We start from the raw sequence: 20,509 nt of genomic DNA, 5'->3' as shown, positions 1-20,509 counted from the left end.
CCTGTCTCCTGTACAATGTCACGAACCTCCGTCCAGAGTTCATTAGGCACTCTATCTATCAGATCTCGTCCCTTAAATCTATTTCTCACTTCCACTGTATAATCATAAGGGATTTGATTTAGGTCATATCTGAATGGTCTAGTGGTTTTCCCTACTTTCTTCAATTTAAGTCTGAATTTGGCAATAAGGAGTTCATGATCTGAGCCACAGTTAGCTCCTGGTCTTGTTTTTGCTAATTGTATACAGCTTCTCCATCTTTGGCTGCAAAGAATATAATCAATCTGATTTCGGTGTTGACCATCTGGCGATGTCCATGTGTAGAGTCTTCTCTTGTGTTGTTGGAAGAGGGTGTTTGCTATGACCAGTGCGTTCTCTTGACAAAACTCTATTAGCCTTTGCCCTGCTTCATTCCGTGCTCCAAGGCCAAATTTGCCTGTTACTCCAGGTGTTTCTTGACTTTCTGCCTCTTGAGAAACCTGTATGCAGGTCAGGAAGCAACAGTCAGAACTGGACATGGAACAACAGACTGGTTCCAAATAGGAAAAGGAGTACATCAAGGCTGTATATTGTCACCTTGCTTATTTAACGTATATGCAGAGCACATCATGAGGAATGCTGGGCTGGAAGAAGCACAAGCTGGAATCAAGATTGCTGGGAGAAATATCAATAACCTCAGATATGCAGATGACACTACCCTTATGGCAGAAAGTGAAGAGGAACTCAAAAGCCTCTTGATGAAAGTGAAAGAGGAGGGTGAAAAGGTTGGCTTGAAGCTCAACATTCAGAAAACAAAGATCATGGCATCTGGTCCCATCACTTCATGAGAAATAGATGGAAAAACAGTGGAAACAGTGTCAGACTTTATTTTTTCGGGCTCCAAAATCACTGCAGATGCTGATTGCAGCCAGGAAATTAAAAGACGCTTACTCCTTGGAAGGAAAGTTATGACCAACCTTGATAGTATATTAAAAAGCAGAGACATTACTTTGCCAACCAAGGTCCGTCTAGTCAAGGCTATGGTTTTTCCCGTGGTCATGTATGGATGTGAGAGTTGGACTGTGAAGAAAGCTGATCGCCGAAGGATTGATGCTTTTGAACTGTGGTGTTGGAGAAGACTCTTGAGAGTCCCTTGTACTGCAAGGAGATCCAACCAGTCCATTCTAAAGGAGATCAATCCTGGGTGTTCGTTGGAAGGACTGATGCTAAAGCTGAAAGTGCAATACTTTGGCCACCTCATGTGACGAGTGACTCACTGGAAAAGACTCTGATGCTGGGAAAGGTTGGGGGCAGGAGGAGAAGGGGACGACAGAGAATGAGATGGCTGGATGGCATCACCTACTCGATGGACATGAGTTTGAGTGAACTCTGGGAGTTGGTGATGGACAGGGAGGCCTGGCGTGCTGTGATTCATGGGGTCGCGGAGAGTCGGAGACGACTGAGCGACTGAACTGAACTGAACAGATAAAGAAACTAGGAAATTTAGGTGGAATTCAGATTTTTAAAATAAACAGATATGCTACAGAAAATTTTTATTGTATACATTTCCAGTAAATGCCAGTAGCTTGATCATCTTATACACTGCCTTCAATTTGTTGTTTATACTTCCAAATTTAAAATGATGCCCATTAGAGCAAATAAATAGTTTTCTACCAATATTACGTAGAAAGTCTAATAAGCATAACAGTAACTAGGGAAAGATGGTATATTCGAAAACAATAACTGATCAGGGGATCCTAAATTGAGCACAGTTCCCTTTGGTTTCCTAAGGAATATTAGTAGCTAAAAATATTAATGTCATTTAAAAATTAATAGCTATTATATATGATTAACTTTAAGCTTAAAATATAATTGAATATTCAACATTAAGCCAATTATTTTTGTCCAGTTCTGTGCCAAGCATGATTCTAGGTGCAGATACTTGACTGTGAATAAAATAGTCAAGGAAATTAATAAATTAAAATTAGTTCTGGGTCCATGACAAGTTAATGATTCCTATTCTCTGGAGAAAGTTTTTTGCATTACTTCCCCTGAGTTCATATTGTAGTTCTTAATCCTTACTGCCATTAGAATTAGCTGGGGCTCACTTGCAGTAGCTTAGGCTCAACCCACATTTATTGAAACAATTTCTAGAGACGAAGCCTACTTTTTCTTTCTTTCCTTCTCTCTCTCTTTTTAAATTCTGTGGTACACAGAGTTGAGAACCATTGGTCTAGAGTATGCCAAATGTAAAGAAGCAGATGGAAAAGCCTGATTTGTTTCTGAAGATGGATAGCTACTTCTGCTAAAAAACCTATGCTCACTCTGTTTCTCTGGAAACCAGCTTGATGGTTCCTTAAAAAAGTTCAACGTAGAATTACCTCCCTGGATAAGAAAATGGCAATCCACTCCAGTACTCTTGCCTGGAAAATCCCATGGACAGAGGAGCCTGGGAGGCTGCATGCAGTCCATGGGGTCGCAAAGAGTCGGACACGACTGAGCGACTTTCCTTCCTTCCTTCCAACAATCCCACTCCTAGGTATTATATCTCAAAGAATTAAAAACAGGGATTCAAACAAATTCTTGTTCACATATGTTTGTAGCAGCACTATTCACATTAGTCAAAAGGCAGAAACAACTCAAATGTCCATGAATGGATTAGCAAATTTTGGTATACACATAGTGGAATATTATTCCATCAGTATAAAGTAATGAAGTGCTGATACACATCATGCTACAATACAGATGAATCTTGAATATATCTTAAGTGAAAGAAGCCTGACATAAAGAGCCACATGTCATATGATTCTACATGAAATATCCAGAATAGATAAGTTCACAGAGATGGAATGCAGACTGGTGGTTGCCAAGAGCTGGGGAAAGGGGATCGGGTAGGGCACTGCCTGGCCATGGGGTTTTCTTTTGGGCTTATGAAAATGTTTTGGAATTAGATAGAGGTGGTAGTTATACAACATTATGAATATACTAAATACTACTGAATTGTTCACTTTAAAATGATTATATGAATTTGGCCTTAATTAAAAGAAAAACCCATGAACATTGAATCTTTATAGTTAATGTGATTTTCTGGATATAAGGAAACTAGCTTTTCTGAAAATTAAAGCTTGTCATAAATCAATTATTGTATCTACTTAATCACATGATCCAGGCATTTTGTTTCATAAAGAGCCTTAGGTAGAAACTGACTTACCTATATTCTGAATACACCTAACGATATACTGTATTTGGGGATTTGAACTTATTAAAAAAACTGGGTGTTTAGGGAGCATGAAGTGACTAAAACGTATCCCTTGTTTCAATAATTACTATTAATGATTTAAAAACTTCTGGATGGACTTGTCCACCAAGGGTAAATGATTGAAGATAATGCTTTCTCTAAAAGGGTAGAAGAGAAGCACGTCTCCAGAGGGAGGGAAAGAAATTAAGGAAAATAAAAAGAGAATAGGAAAAACAAGACTAGTAGGGTTGAGAGATGTGAATATTGCCTTAAGTAGCTGCAGACTTCAATATTTTTTTTTAAAACATGCCACACATGTGAATTGGGCCCTGAGTATAAAAAACCTTTTTATCTTCCTAGTTAACGTGTAAAAGCATATGCTATTCATTCCAAAGTTTTTGGCATTTCTTTCCGTGCCCCATTCACTTTCTCTAACCTCTTCCACAGGGAAGTCATCATTAAGTGGGAATAATCATATCTACTTCATAGGGCTATTGTAAAGACTACATGTATGAATGTATATATGACATGCTTAGCACGTATCTGCCACACAATCAAGTTGACTCAACCTTCCTATATCTCAGTGAACAAAAGGCCAAGTCTGAAGAAATTTAATAAAACATGAGATTTAGCCTAATTACCCTTAAATGCTTCAAAACCTAAGAGATGCTCTGCTTGTCTTCAGGCCCAGAGACTCAGTTATTCATTCTGTCTTCTTTCAATAACTTTCTTGATGTTGGAAGCCCCACCTTGGTTTACCCTTTTCTTCGCTATATAAGTTCTCCACATCCTCTCCAACACTTTATTTTCTGTTTTTAAAATTACAGTTCTCCTAGTGGATGTGAAGTGGCGTGCAATGTGGGAGACCTGGGTTCCATCCCTGGGTTGGGAAGATCCTCTGGAGAGCATGGCAACTCATTCCAGTATTCCTGCCTTAAGACTCCCCATGTACAGAAGTGCCTGGTGGGCTATAGTCCATGTGGTTGCAGAGTCGGACATGACTGAGCGACTAAGAACAGCATAGCACATGCTTCCCAGGTGGCGTAAAGAATCCACCTGCCAAGCAGCAGATTTGGGTTCAATCCTGGGTCAAGATCCCCTGGAGAAGGAAATGGCAACCCACTACAGTCTTCTTGCCTGGGAAATCCCACCGACATAGGAAGTTGACAGGTTACAGTCCATGGGGTTAGAAAAGAGTTGGACATGACTTAGTGACTAAACAACAGTATGCTGTAGAGTAAGGGTCCAATTTCATTCTTTTGCCCTTGGGGATCCCCAAGTGGCTCAGAGGTAAAGAATCTGTCTGCGAAGTAGGAGATGTGGGTTCGAGCCCTGGGTCAGGAAGATTCTCTGGAGGAGGAAATGGCAACCCACTCCAGTATTCTTGCCTGGGAGATCCCATGGACAGAGGAGCCTGGTGAACTTCAGCCCATAGGGTCACAAATAATCGCGTATGACAGCATGCATGCATGCATGCATCTAGCACCATTTGTTGAAGAGACTATTTTCTGCACTGAATGGTCTTAGCACTCTTACTGAAAATCAACTGACCATAAGATATTGACTATAGTTTATTTTTGGACTTTCTATTTTATGCTTTAGATCTGTATGTTTATCCTTGTAACAGTACCACACCAGTTTGATAAATTTTGATATAAGAAAGACCTTCAACTTTGCTATTCTTTTTCACAATTGTTTTGGCTCTTTTGGGTCCCTTGAAATTTTACAGGAATTTTAAAATTGACTTTTCCATTTCTGCAAAAATGGCCATTAGATTTTTGACAGGGGTTGCATTGGATCTATAGATTAATTTGTGGAGTATTGCCATCTTAAGTCTTCTGATTTATGAACGTCTTTCCACTTACTTAGGTCTTCATTTCAGCAATGTTTTGTACTTTTCAGTGTACAAGCCTTATACCTCCTGTGTTAGATTTATTCCCAAGTGTTGTAAATGAAATGGTTTTCTAATTTTCATCTTACACTTTTGGCCAGTATATAGAAATCAGCTAACATTTGTGTTGACCTTGTAACATTAATGATAGCTCTAATAGTTATGCGTGTATGTGTTTTCTTTAGGATTTTTAATATATAGGATCAAAACAGCTGCAAATGGAGTTTTATTTCTTCCTAATTGCGATTCCTTTTCTTTCTTGCCTAATTGCTTTGGCTAGAACTTCTTGTACAGTGTTGACTAGGAATGATGGGAGTGGACATTTTCCCAATATTGGAGGAAAACCTTTTAATCTTTTATCATTTATTGTGTGGTTAACTGTGGGTTTTTCATGAATGTTTTTTTACTGGTTGAGGAAATTTCATTCTCTTCCAAGTTTGCGGAGTACTTTATCATTAAAGGGTATTGATTTCTGTCAAATGCTTTTTCTTATCAACTGAGATGCTAATGTTATCTTTTCTTTAATAATGAAGAGCTTTATTTTCATGTCACTGTTTGTTTCTTCTAGCTGAGTTATCTTCATTCTATTAAGTGGTAAGTTACATTGATGCATTGATTTTTGTATTTGAACCACCCCTATATTTTTGCAATAAATTCTTAGTTTGTCATGGTATAAAATCTGCTTTTGCCTGGCTTAGGTATCAAGGTAATGCTGGTCTTATAAACTGTTTAAGTCTACCAAATTCTGGTTCTGAACTTTATTTGTTGAGAGGTTTTGATGATTGAGTCAACTCTTTACTTGTTAGATTTATTTAGACTTATTTCTTAAATCAGTTGTAGTGATTTGTGTATTTCCAGAAATTTGTCTATTTCATATAGGTTATCTATTTTGTTGGCCGTAAAACATTTTAAAAAATATATTTATTACTTATTTATTTGGCTGTGCCAAGTTTTAGTTGTGAAATGTGAGATCTTTGATCTTCATTGCAGCATTCAGGATCTTTAGTTGTGGTAGGTGGGATCCAGTACCCCAACCAGGGACTGAAGCTGGGCCCCTTGTACTGGGAGTGTGGAGTCCTAGCCACTGGACCAACAGAGAGGTCCCATAAAGCGTATTTTTGATTTGTTTATGATTGAGCCATCCAAAATACCATGAAATTTATCTAATATTTATAAAACTTGGAAGTATGTTTACTTACATTTACTTTTCTAAAGCAAAATGTATGTAAAATTCCATATGAGTTTTATTTAAATAAATTATCCCAATATTAAGGAACCAAAATTTTCTGGTAAGAGTATAACTGATAAATTTTACTTCTAAAGCATTAACATTCTTTTAAATTAAAATAAATGATTTATTTAAAATAAAGTTTTTTTTTAATTAAAATAAATGATTTCTCACATGAAATGAAACTTCTTTTCTACCTAGAAGCAGGAATGGTAACAGAATGGACTCCTGAGCCAGACTTCCTACACCTGAATCCCTACTCGGCCACTAACTTGCTATATATAATCTTGAAGTTAAACTCTCCATGCCCCAGGTTCCTCATCTGAGTAAGGAGAATAATAAAAGAGAACAATTAAGTACATTAATGCATGCAAAAAACTTGGCTCCTAGTTCGTAAGTATTCAATAGTTCACAAATATTCTTATTTTTCATAAGGTGATCATTAATTGGGGCTAAAATAAAGAGCAGCTAGAAGAGATGTTCATTGGGATAATGGAGAAGCTAATAGTAAGAGTTAAGACAGTAGTCTTGGATGATGCACACAAGGAAGGGCCATATTTTCCTCTAGATTTACAAGATCCCAGTCTAAGAGAAGAATAAATGTTTTGGCAAATGTTCTGTCACTAGAAAAGAAATTAGTTTTCTTCATTTGTATCAAGAGCAGGTTCTATTGACTACAAAACTCCATTAGAAAGGCCCTCCAGTGGGATAGAAAAATCAAAGGAACTGTTCTAATGAATCCCATAAAGGAAAGGAAGATCCTCAGGGACAAGAATCGGTTCCTTTACTTGAAGGTGAGTCTGACTCAGGGAACGAGAGAGTGAATGATGAATGGAGATAAGTAATCACAAGGATAAGTACTTTACTTTCACATCCATGCCTAAGCCTCCACATGAAAGGATGATGTACTAACACATTACTGCTTTTCAAATTTTTGTTTTGTTTCTTATACCTTTTTCTTCTTCTCTCTCTTATCCTAAATACATAAATATCCTCTACAGCTGACCCCTTCTTGTGAGGAAAATACCTGAATTCATATACACACTACAATGAATATATGAAATAATGATATATTTGTCACGATCACTGATATTTTCTTAGTCCCCACACCAGTAAAATGCCCATGGAATTTTCTTTGAGAATAGAAGTCCTAAGTTTGTTGACTTCAAAGGTAGAAAAATTTCATGAGTATTCAAAATCAGCTCAAAAAAAAAAAAAAGAGAAAAGCTCAATTTTTAAAGGAGCAACTAAAATAAAGGCTACACTGATACAGATGTAAAAACACATAAACCACAATATGAACTTTTACAAGGTGAGAATCTGGTTTATACTCTTTTTATATTAAGATATAAGTTAATGACTTATACCCTAAAGAATTTACCATAAAATAATACTGCCCAGTGCAAACAATAAATATTTCACTGAGAGTATTAACATTCACATGTGTAATTAAGAGTTTACAAATGTACAAAAGTTTGGGAAATAAACACTTTAAACTCATTTTCCAAACATTCAATAAGCCCATCCCCCCAAACTGTTTGATTACAAAGACGCACAAAGGATTACTAGTTCTGGCAAAAGATAAGAAACAAGGCAGGAGAGGCAAATACAGACTTAAGAACATAAGAATATCCAAACAGTTCTTCAATATAAAAAGACAAAATCAAAACATTTTTAACAATATAAAAGAAAACAAATTCATATAATTAAATACTACTTAGGTGAAAGAACATTAGACGGTACATAGCATTTATTTTCTCCACAAAATTTGCATATCTTGAATTTAATGTAAAACACCTTATTTCAGTTCCAAAGGAAGAATATCATAATATGGAGTTCTTGGTGAATCTAGATGGAATGAATATTAAAATAGATCCCAAAGATTAAAACAAGCTTTAATTTGGTCATTGTTCTAACTCTTTAATGTTCAGTAAATTGATTCACTTAGAAATTTTAGAAATAAAACTCCACAACCAAAGCACAGAAAATTCAGCTATTCCTGAAAAAAACTAAATGCATAGTCTTTATCATTAAAATAGTGGTCGTGATTAAGCAAATAAATGAATAAAAATTACTACAACTCATGTATGGTAAAGTTACAAAGCAATGCATTAGAAGTTTTATCAGATGTATTTGCACTATAATAAAAGAAATCCGGATAACAGTATCAGTAAAATGTGTTTGATTATTAAAAGAAATGAAATTCCCAATTAACCCTGGGTTGTGTTAGGAGCAGTGCATTTGTTGTCATATTTTATATATCAGGAACATACATTCACAATCCACCAGATGCAGTTTTGATTTCCTAAGAAGTAAAAGTTTTTAATGCTGGTTCTTCTGCTCTTTCCTCCCGTGTTTTAACATCTTCATTTAGAGATCAGGCACTTTGTGCCCAGGAATGTGGCGTTGCAAATTTACTAAAAACATATCCACTGACAGTAGGATAATTATACTAAATTCATAAAGGAAGAAGATATCTTCATTTAGAAAAACAAACACTAAGTTATAGTTTCACAGTCACAACGCAAGCTCCAGCTCTTCCGAGGCACAGTGGAGCAACCTAAAAAAACAAAAAACCAGAAAGACTTATGTTGGGATTGTGGGTAACAATGTTGATAATACCACAATAGTCAGTGAAATATTGCAACAGTTTGCTCACAGTGGTTGGCAAAGAGCCCAAGCCCTACTGTCTGAGCTCTTCTGCTGACCCTTTTCTTAGACGAGATCCCCCTTCCTGACGCCAAAGCTTCAAGGACTAAATCGTTTTGGGCATATAACATAATAATGTAGCATTCACTTCTCTTTAAAGATAGATCAGGAACTGTTCTATGTGAAACACTATTTTGGCCAAAATGATGTACAATATGGATGGGAGACAAGGCTGAACACTTAAAGTAACTTTGTGACTAATATGGAGAAAATACCAAGTATTATCCAGCCCTGACTCTGCTGTCTCAGAGAGGACACAAAATACACTGCTTACTCTGGAGAAACCACTAACTTCACTGTTATTGATGACCTTCTCAGCATGGCTGAAAAGTCTAAACTCATTCTGCTACTTGTTAGCAGAGTGAATAAATAATACATATCTCCCACCCAACTTCTTCGGAGTGAAAACAAACCTGGTGAATAAACTCTACAACAGTGAGAACAGTGAGATAAAAATATGAGACACTTGGGAGAAAATATAATCTTATGAATAAGGAACAATTCTTAAATATTTCACTTATTGTCTTTTTTTTTTTCAAAAGTACTCTAGACACTGGGGTAATTCATAGTGGAGATAAGTGTAGACAAGAATAGTTTTAAAAGAGAAACTACTTTGAGCCCAGTAAGAATCTATACATTTGAGCTAAGAGAATTAAAACATTAAGCATTTGGAAAGGGTTTTGTTTTGTACCTATGCATGCACGTATATGTCGTAAAGTGTTTTTGTCAAATGGTGGTGGGGGTTAGTCTCAGTCGTGTCTCTTTGCAACATCATGGACTGTAGCCTGCCACGTTCCTCTGTCTTTAGGATTATCCCGGGAGGAACAGTTGAGTGGGTTGCAATTCCCTTCTCCAGGAGATCTTCCCGATCTAAGCATGGAACCCAGGTCTCCTGCTTGGCAGGCAGATTCTTTACCACTGTGCCATCTGTACATGAGTCATTTTGACTCTTCTCTCCTGACCAATTAAGAATACACCTGACTTCAACATGAATGAATTCATGGTTGTTCTCCACCTGAATCAGTTGTTTTGATCACTGTTACATCTTTTTGTTCAAATAACCTATTTTAAAACCATATTTACTTACAGTATTCTAGAAGTAACCTCCAAGTCATTTGAATCAAACTGTCTGTAATTAGTAGTTTTTCTCAAAACACTCAAGACACTGTCTCTACCCTGTGAATAGTTGATGTTGTCATGATAACCAGCTATAAAGTTTAGCTTTGAGAATTTACCAAATGCAATGTGGTCACCTGTTTTGGGTCAATGCTGGTAGTGGAGTGAGTGGTGGCTTAAGACTTCATAATCATATTTCATTTCCTATACAAATAAATGTCCTCCTGTCCATTTGTAGGATCATCAAATGGAAAACACTGATTTTTTCAGATACTATGGTTTTAAGTTCACATTTAGGAGCTTTAAAATCACTTATATGTGGACTCTAAATAATGCAACAAACTAGTGAATATAACAACAACAACAAAAAAAAACAGACTCTTGGATCTAGAGAACTAGTGGTTACCACTGGGGAGAGGGGAGGGGCAAAATAGAGGTAGAGAATTAAGAGTTACAAACAACTATGTCTAAAATGGGTCTTCCCAGGTGGCACAGTGGTAAAGATTCTGCCTGCCAATGCAGAAGACCCAAGAGAAGTGGGTTTGATTGATCCCTGGGTGGGATCCCCTGGAGGAGGAAATGGCAACCCACTCCAGTATTTGTGCCTGAAAAATTCCATGGACAGAGGAATCTGGTGGGCTACAATCCATGGGATGACAGAGTCAGACACGACTGAGCACACACAGGTATAAAATAAGCCACAAAGATGCATTGTACAACACAGGGAATACAGTCAATATTTTATAGTATGGATAAATGGAATATAATCTTTAAATTGTGAATCACTATATTGTACACTTGTAACTTATATAATATTGTATATCAATTGTACTTCAATAAAAAAAATTTAAAAAGTAATGGAAATGGCATGTAAACTAAAGGGTGTATGGTCACAGATTATGAATTCTGATACAGAGTGATTTAGCATAAAGTATTAATTATCTGTAATAGGAAGTTTGAAATATATTTCCTTATAACTGGCCTAAGGGCTTAAATGAAATACATTTCAGGAAAAGAGATTCTTCTATCCCTTCTTGGGTTCCTCAATTATCATTCACAACTACTTCTGCCATGGTAGGAGGCTGATGGTAGTTTCTAACAAAATCCTGTAGCTCTAACTCAAGTCCTCAAATTATGCCTTCTCCCCTTCACCAAGTGATCTCACTTATTTAAGAAATAAGATCAAGGTCATACAATCTAAGTCTCTTTACCTACCATTCTCTTCACTTGAAAACACTTTCTATCTTTCAATCCTCATATTCTCATCTTCCCTTCCAGTTTTGGAGGATAAAAACCTTTCCGCCAGTCTGAGGATAAAAACTTTCCTCCTGCCTTTGCCCTCAATTCTGTTTCCTGTCCTTTTCAGAAAAATGCCTTCAACTTTGCTGTCAGCTCTCCTGTCTTCATCTTTAATTGTGAAAAAGATCCTAGGCTCAAATTTTAACTCCACCATTTACCTGCTGTGTGACACTGAGTCAGCTATTTAGACCCCTCATCCAATATAGTGAGGAAATAACAGTACTTACTCATAGAGATGTTGGGAAGATTCTTTACTGTCAAGTGCTTAGAACAGAGCCAGGTACATAAAACATACTAAGTGTTAACTTTCTATCATTATCATTATTTTAAAATTGTATGCCCCTCTAGCTTCCACATTTACTTTTAATCTTCTCTTTACTTTTTACACTGTGTGGTGGCTTCTGCTTCTCTCACATTCTCAAAGGTCCTGACAACTTCATGAATGACAAATCTTCTTCATTCTTTTATGTTACTGAAATCCTCTCTCCTTTCTTTTAATGCTCTATTTCATTATCTACTAAGATACTCTCTGATCATTCTTTTGCTGTTTTCTCCAGAAGCTGCACCTCTCTATACAACCTAGTAAGTGTATACAGAAAAAATTAACAGGACTTGGTGATATCTCTTGAATCCTATGTATTCAACACCTCAAGCCTTATAAATGAAGCAACCTTCTAAATGTCCTTTCACCCAGCCTTCATTTCCCCTACCCACCTCTGACATGTGGATTTTCTATTACTGCATTGCTCTCTTGGTTAAAAGTCTCCACTGGCTTCTCACTACCAAACTCTTTAGGTTAACCATTACAGATCTCCATCCTGATTCCAACCTTCCTCTCCAAGAATTCCTACTCTTCTCAAGCACAGAGTCTTATAACCAGCCCCACTTCCTCAAGATACCCTGCATATTTCCACTTTAGTGACATTTATTTCATGTTTTCTCACATGATTTCCTTTTTGAATTAGATCAATTCATTAAGGCTTACATTAAATCCCACTTCTTCCTTACGGAAGCCCTCTCAACAACCATTTTCTCTCTTCTCTTTGACTTCCCATGCGGCTCACTGCCTAGACCATGCAACACTTCATACCAACACTTCATGCTTCACACTGTGGATCCTCCCTTTACACGTGCAGATCTCACTGACCCAAGTAATTAAGTTCTATGACAGCAGGGCGTCTCATAAATTCTGTTATCTTGACAGTACTTACCACTACTCCTTGTATGTAGGTAAAGGTAAAAGTGTTAGTTGCTATGTCTGACACTTGGTGACCCCATGGACTGTGGCCCACCAGGCTCCTCTGTCCATGGAATTTTCCAGGAAAGAATACTGGAGTGGGTAGCCATTCCCTTCTCTAGGGGATTTTCCTGACCCAGGGATTGAACCCAGGCCTCCTGCGTTGCAGGCAGATTCTTTACTGCCTGGGAAGGTAAACCTTGGCTCAATTAGTGCCTTTTCTGTACCAGATATTGAATTGCGTGCAGAGGCAGAAAATTCATGGTTCTATTCTGGGTGATGATGGAAACAAAGATCTCAAAAGATCATTCTCAGAAGCTCTAGACTCTTTTAGAAATAGATAAAGATGGATTTTTTTCTGTTAATAAGCTTCCCAAGTCAAGTTTCTTACTTGTTAATGTTAAGTAAGATTGCCATCTTTATTAGGTTATAACCAGACATTTGTTACTGTTGTTTAGTTGCTAAGTCATGTCCAGTTCTTTTGTGACCCTATGGACTATAGCCTGCCAGGCTCCTCTGTCCATGTCTCCAAGCAAGAATACTAGAGTGGGCTGCCATGTCCTTCTCTGTTCCCAAATATCAGTTGCTTGAGTATTTAAAAATTATGCTCATCTATGGGAAAGTGGTTCAATTTTTTATTTTCCACAATCTCTACTTTCTTCATTATAGCCTCTTGTGGTTCTATCTGCTCTGCTGATGCTAGAACATCTCATCAATTCTCAGTAAGCAAATGGTGGCAGCTAATAATAGTAATAACAATAATAACCAATTAATAATTTCTCTGAGTATTAACTCACACTTCAAAGGTAATTTTGAATTTTAACTATACTATAAAATTAAACACTCCCTCTGTTTTCTTATATTTAATTAAGAGATGACTTTATCATGCTTATGCTATGTATTTTGATACTGGACATAATTAGGGTCTGTTTTACCAAAAGAATTGCTTTTAACAAAAATACAGTAAGTGTAATAAAGAACCATGAAATGCCATACCTGGGTCCACTCATTTGTCTGGGGATCATAAGCCTCCACTGTATTAAGGTAAGTCTGTCCATCATACCCTCCAACAGCATATAATTTATCACCAAGTAAACAGACCCCCACAGCATCTCTGCTGATGCTCATAGAAGCCACTGCAGTCCACATATCTGTTTTAGGATCATATCTGAAAGGAAATTTTAGAAATGGAGCTGACATTATTCTCACAACGTTTTACATAAAATTCTTCTGTCCTTTAATCCTATTTTATGTCTTATTATCTATTACATAAAGTACATTTAAACACATTTTAGAGAAAAAAAAATCAGTATTTTCCTGAAAACTTCTAAATTACGACAGAATTATTTTACAGATGTATAACATTTAAACTAGTCCAAAAAAGCTCATGTAAATGTTTAAAACTGCTTTAGGGTTTTAGATTGCCTACTGAAAACCTGAGGATATCAATTCATGAAGCTCTACATAAGATGGGTGCTCTATGTAAGATGACTTACAGCCTCAATTGGCTTTTTTTTGTTTTGCTTTTTGTGTTTTTTTGAGGGGGTGGTGCTGGGATTGAAACCTGTACCCCTCACAATGGAATCTCAGAGTCCTAACCACTGGACAACCAGGGAATTCCCTTCAATCACTGTTAACTGCTCATTTTTAGAGTTTCTTGTCTCTTTCAGGAAGTATGTTAACTAGAACTGCTCCCAAATCATCTTAAGAGCAGACACATCATGCTAAGATGACTTATATATTGCTTCCAAATGACTTATATATGCTTCTTGTATTAATGAACAGCTTTTCACTGGGTGCAGTCCTATAGTGGGCCTGTAATTTATGGGACAAAGTGTTTAAACACTTCCATATATCTTTCCTGGATTTTAACATGTAGCAAGCAAAGTCTGAATTATTTTCTCCCTGACATAGGTGAAACATAGGTGTTAACTAACTTGCTTTCTCAAAAAACACCAACTCTGCTTATTATTTCATAGAAAGCACTCACTGTCATCAACTAACCATCATTTTTTATCCTTCTTTTAGTCATTTATAATTTATTAAATAATTCACACACATACACATATTCGTTAACTTTTCATTGCTCTTTAAAATCCAAGATCCTTAACAGGGCTTCAAGACTCTACATGATCTGCCCCGACCTCCCCCTACTACTTTCCTGCCACTTCTATCATTCTGTGTTCTCCAGTGACAGTGGCTGCCTTCCAGTTTTCTGAATGAAACATATACCTTTCTGGTGTGTTCATACACACTCCTACTGAATCTACTTCCTAAATCCCGTCAATTCTCTCCATCCCACTGATCACACAGAAGATGGGGGCCTGAACCACTGTCCAGAGCTTCTGTTGACGTCGGGATCTTTACCTAGATCCATATATGAGTTCTGAACATGGATAACTTGTTCAAGTTTTAAGTCGTACTAGCCCTTTATTTTCTTTTACTATTTCATACTACTTCATTTTATATCAAAACATGTCAGAAATGTCCCTCTCCTTTTCGCTTATTTGGCTTCCGGCTCCGAATTCATTCTCTGTAAAATTCATCAGACTCCTTTTCTTATTAGGTACAGTAAGGTAGGTACACAATAAATGTTTGTCATAGGATTCAATTAATGAATTATGTAATGAATTCTAAGGTAAAACTGAGGGAAGATTCTGAGGGGGTTGCTGGAGACAGATCAAGAGATGGCCTGAGCAGACCATCCAGTATTTACAGAGCTCATGATGAACTGCCTTGTTCATGGGTGCTCAGTAGGAGAAGGCGAGGGTGGAATGATTTGAAAGAATAGCACTGAAACATGTATATTATCATATGTGAAATAGACTGCCAGTCCAGGTTCGATGCATGAGGCAGGGTGCTCAGGGTGCACTGGGATGGGATGGGGAGGGAGGTGAGAGGGAGGATCAGGATTGGGAATACATGTATACCATGGCTTATTCATGTGAATGTATGGCAAAAACCACCACAATGCTGCTGCTGCTGCTAAGTCGCTTCAGTCGTATCCGACTCTGTGCGACCCCATAGACGGCAGCCCACCAGGCTCTGCCGTCCCTGGGATTCTCCAGGCAAGAACACTGGAGTGGGTTGCCATTTCCTTCTCCAATGCATGAAAGTGAAAAGTGAAAATGAAGTCGCTCAGTCATGTCTGACTCTTTGCAACCCATGGACTGCAGCCCACCAGGCTCCTCCATCCATGGGATTTTCCAGGCAGGAGAACCACCACAATATTGTAAAGTAATTAGCCTCCAATTAAAATTTAAAAAAAAATAAAAACAAACAAAAAAAGAGTTATTAATTTGTGTGGAAGTGTCAGAGGCTTAGGTTTGTTTATTCGTTCCTAGTTTTCTTTCACAGGAAATACCTCTCCACGCAGTCTGACAGCCTGGAAGTCAAGTTGGACGCAGGCGCGTCATGTCCGCCGATGGCGTACAGCAAGCCATTCCAGGTGGTGACGCCTACTCCCCCTCGCCTTTTTGACATCTGTGCACAGAGTGTCCACTTGTTAGTATGAGGGTCAAAACACTCTACTGACTTGAGACAGGAACTTCCATCACGGCCACCAACTGCATAAAGTCTATAAAAAGAATAAGTTGAATGGTAAATAAGAGACAGTGCTATTATTATGCATAGGACAGAGAAAGAGGTTATTCTCATGGTATTTCACTGAATTCAAGGTATCATCAGTTATAAGAAATACTGTCAATCTATATGCCATTAAGAAAGAAGATGTGCTACCTATTAAATGGCACATATATATACCATATATTTGTATATATTACATATCATTCTGTACATACATAAAAAAGAAAACAAACTCACACGAGCAAAGAAAACTTTTTCACAGCTGCCATCTAACTGACAAAGTTACCACTGATTATAGCATACATCACAATTTTAGAGATGTTAAAGTGTGTCTTAAAACAGATAAAAGATGGTATATAAATATACCATGACATTTCGTAAATAACTAAGATAGGACTTGGTGATAAATAAAAAAAACTAACCTTCTCTGAGCACTACCGCAGGCGAGGCACTCTACATGTATTAATTTAATCATTACAGTGATCCTATGACAAACTATTTGTATTCTTGTTTCACAGGTAAAGAAACTGGGATTCATGGAGATTAAGAAACTTGCATGTGGTCACCCAGTAAGCAGCAGAAGCAGGACAACAGTTACATTAATGAACAGCTGTACAGTCAATAGTCATCTGGGATGTATTTGTAATAGTGAAATATGAGACCAGAACTATTGATTCAAATATACTCATCTACTAGACAATGTCTGTGTGTGTGAAATCGCTCAGTCGTGTCCGACTCTTTGTGACCTCATGGACTGTAGCCTACCAGGCTCCTCCATCCATGGGATTTTCCAGGCAAGAGTACTGGAGTGGACTGCCATTAGGACATTAAAATACCATATTTATATTCATTGGTATGTTAATGTTCTAAACGTTGCCTAACAAACCAACAGAAATTCATTATCAATCAATACACTGCACTAAGATTATTATCAACTATATTATTGAGTGAGTGAAGTCAGTTGTGTCCGACTCTTTGTGACCCCATGGACACCAGGTTCCTCCGTCCATGGGATTTTCTAGGCAAGAGTACTGGAGTGGGTTGCCATTTACTACTGCACTAATAAAACTATTATTGTAAAAAATAATTTTATTTATTTTTGGTTGCACTAGGTCTTCATTGATGTGTGAGCTTTTCTTTAATCGCAGTGAGCGGGGTTTACTCTCTAGGTGTGGTATAAGTACTGCTAATTGTGGTGGCTGCTCTTGTTGCAGAGCACAGCTCTAGGGTGTGCAGACTTTAGTAGTGGTGGCACGTGGGCTCAGGAGTTACGGCTCACAGGCTCTAGAGCATAGCCTCAGTAGTTGTGGTACACGGGCTTAGCTGCCTTATAGCAAGTGGGATTTTCCTGGCCCAGGGATAGAACCCAAGTCTCCAACATTGGCAGGTAGGTGAATTCTTTACCACTGAGCCACCAGGGAAGCCCTAATTAAAAATATTTTTACTCTGATCTTAAAATATGTAAAATATTTTAAATATTTGGACATATGAATATTTTTTATTAAGCACAAAATCTTCTTAGACCTTACTATTCACCTGGGAAACTCTTTGTAGATATTTTTTCCATCAGTTTTTTGTAAAATAATAAATTCAGTTTACTACATGTACAAAAGCTTACACATTTTGAATTTATGGATGCCTTAGTTAATATTCAGCTATCTTTTAATTCTTAAGAAATAGCATCTGAACTATATCACATTTCTACACATTAAAACTCTAAGCATTTATATTTGGGTAGATATACATATTTAAAAGACATATTTCATAATTTTAATTAATAATTTATAGGACCTGGGCCACTTAAGTGAGGTGAAGTGTTAGTCGCTCAGTAATGTCTGACTCTTTGTGACTCCACAGACTGTAGCCTGCCAGGCTCCTCTGTCCACGGAATTCTCCAGGCAAGAATACTGGAGTGGGTAGCCATTTCCTTCTCCTGGAGATCTTTCTGACCAGGGATTGAACCCAGGTTTCAAACTGGTTCTTAAATAATAAGATAACATATCTTAAACAGCAAAATATAGCTGCAGCAGTATCTTGTTTTAAACTTAAAATATATTAACAGCATGGAATTTGAAATTTATTTGAAACTTTCACTTGTTAAAATTTTATGTTAAAAACTATTTTTTGATGTTACTGCCTTAACAGTAAACTGTCCTCATCTTAAACTAATACTTGGTAGAGTAATTATATAAATACGGATCACAGAATGTTAGAAGGAATCAACAACTAGAAAATGCCAATAACTAAAAATACATATACATGTGCACAGCGTAATAGGTTTCCAGATACTGTACACTCTTCACAGTGAATTCCTGGGTCTTCCTTGTGAAAAGTGGTATGTGTGTGTGTGTGTGAAGTCGCTCAGTCGTATCCAACTCTTTGCAACCCCCTGGACTGTTAGCCTACCAGGCTCCTCCGTCCGTGGGATTCTCCAGGCAAGAGTACTGGAGTGGGTTGCCAAAGTGGTATAGTACAGTCATTACAGAGAATGGACCCTGAAGCCAGACTCTCTGGGTTTGAATCCTGGTTCTATCACTTATCACTTACTAGCTGTGACTTTGGACAAGTTATTTAATCTCTATCTGCCTGTACTTCATCATCCATAAAATCTAAATCTAAAGCTTTTAATAATAAGTAACAATCCTACAAATAATTTTAAGTTTCTGTATTTTAACCTTTATTCTTTTCTTTTTCTGGAGATGATGATAAAGCATTTTAAAAAGTAAAGTTATATAATAACTTTAATAACCATACAGGTCTTCATTTTATGTAAGAAAGGCCTGGAAAAGATACTATATGTTTTAGTCTTTGAGTAACCAAGAGCTATTTAGTGGTGGCTCTATCCAAATATGTTTATTTAGAGCAGACAATAAACAAAGACACACTTCTTTCTAAATGCATTCTAGTATTCAGCAGTTTACCAAGATAAGAAAGAAGTGTAAGTAAGGAAAGGCTTCCGCCACAGCTCACTGGTAAAGACTCCACCTGCCAATGCAGGAGCTCTGGGTTCAGTCCCTGGGTTGGGAAGATCCCCCGGAAAAGGAAATGGCAACCCATTCCAATATTCCTGCCTGGAAAATCCCATGGACACAGGAGCCTGGCAGTCTACAGTTCATGGGGTTGCAAAGAGTCAGACACGACTGCGTGACTAAAACACACATATATTTAAGTAAGGAAAAATCAGTAGAAGAGATGGAAGGAACTATTTAGAGAAATATGAGCAAGATTATAACTTTAAAAAAAGCTTTTCAAGTTATATAAACAACCAGATTTTGACTAAATTGTTTATACAAAATTTACTTAAAATAACTAGAAATTTATAGTATCTGTACATTAAAATAAAACCGTAACTTAATGTTGAGCTATTTATATTTAGAACTATTATAAAAAAGAGACTAAAAAGTTTGTTTACATCATTCAAAGTATTTCTCTCATGATTTCTATCTGTCTTTAAGTTGGACATGCTATAGCTTGATACATTTAAGTGGAACTTTACATATATCCTTACTTTCCACTTAGTACAGCCACACCAACTGTGCTCCTGGGAGTGGACATAGTAGCAACAAAGTTCCACTGGCGAGCCTGAGGGTCCCATCTTTCCACTGTATTCAGATAGCTCCAACCATCATGTCCTCCTACTGCATACATAGGACCTTCCAGGACAGCCACGCCTACAAGGAGTCGGGAAAGAAGCAAACTGAAAAAGCTTTCATTGAAATATAAGTAAAATGAACCTTTAAGAAGCAGAGTTAACTGAGCAAAAATTTATGACAAAGATATTGGTTATGAGGTGCACAGCTCTTCTTGACAGAGAGGTGGGTGGGTAAGGGGGAGAAATAGCACTGTAACCCTGGTCTTAGAAGTTTTAGAGGCAGCATTTTGAGGTCCAACAGGGGAAAGTTATTTAAAAAGCATACAATATGGACAATTTTGCAATATTTAAAACATTTTTCAACAATTTGGATTTACAATATATTTGAAAACAGCAATCTTATTCCTTTCTTCCTTTAATTCAAATTCATGAGATTTTGCTCTAGTTAGATTTGATACAATATATTGGTCTGATGCATCACAAGAGAACCAAGTCAGATTCACATGTTCATTTACTCAACAAATAGCTACTGAGCTTCTACCACGTGCCAGGTACTTAATAGAGCATAACAGATAAGGGCTCTGCCCCGATGGACCTAATATTTCACTTGGGAATAAAGGAAAAGGGTAGAGAGGATC

At 37.2% G+C, this 20,509-nt stretch overlaps 1 protein-coding gene across 6 annotated transcripts in view; it reads right to left on the bottom strand.

Annotated features, from left to right (window-relative positions):
- Nucleotides 1-7,652: 7,652 nt before the first annotated feature.
- Nucleotides 7,653-20,509, bottom strand: part of KLHL5 (kelch like family member 5) — a 92,736-nt gene continuing 79,879 nt past the window's right edge. For all 6 annotated transcript variants that reach the window (XM_055434186.2, XM_055434187.2, XM_088836284.1 and 3 more), the window contains 4 exons: nucleotides 19,788-19,950; nucleotides 16,059-16,271; nucleotides 13,691-13,862; nucleotides 7,653-8,893 (listed from right to left, as the gene is read on the bottom strand). In XM_055434186.2, coding sequence (XP_055290161.1) covers nucleotides 8,837-8,893; nucleotides 13,691-13,862; nucleotides 16,059-16,271; nucleotides 19,788-19,950 — 605 coding nt within the window. In that variant the 3' untranslated portion in view covers nucleotides 7,653-8,836. The remainder of the gene's footprint in view (nucleotides 8,894-13,690; nucleotides 13,863-16,058; nucleotides 16,272-19,787; nucleotides 19,951-20,509) is intronic.

This window comes from Moschus berezovskii, chromosome 5 (genome assembly GCF_049115385.1).
Source record: "Moschus berezovskii isolate FMDL1 chromosome 5, NW_MosBer_1.0, whole genome shotgun sequence".
Classification (NCBI taxonomy): Eukaryota; Metazoa; Chordata; class Mammalia; order Artiodactyla; family Moschidae; genus Moschus; species Moschus berezovskii.
The sequence above is the reverse complement of the archived record's forward strand: the minus strand, read 5'-3'. Positions and strand labels throughout refer to the sequence as shown.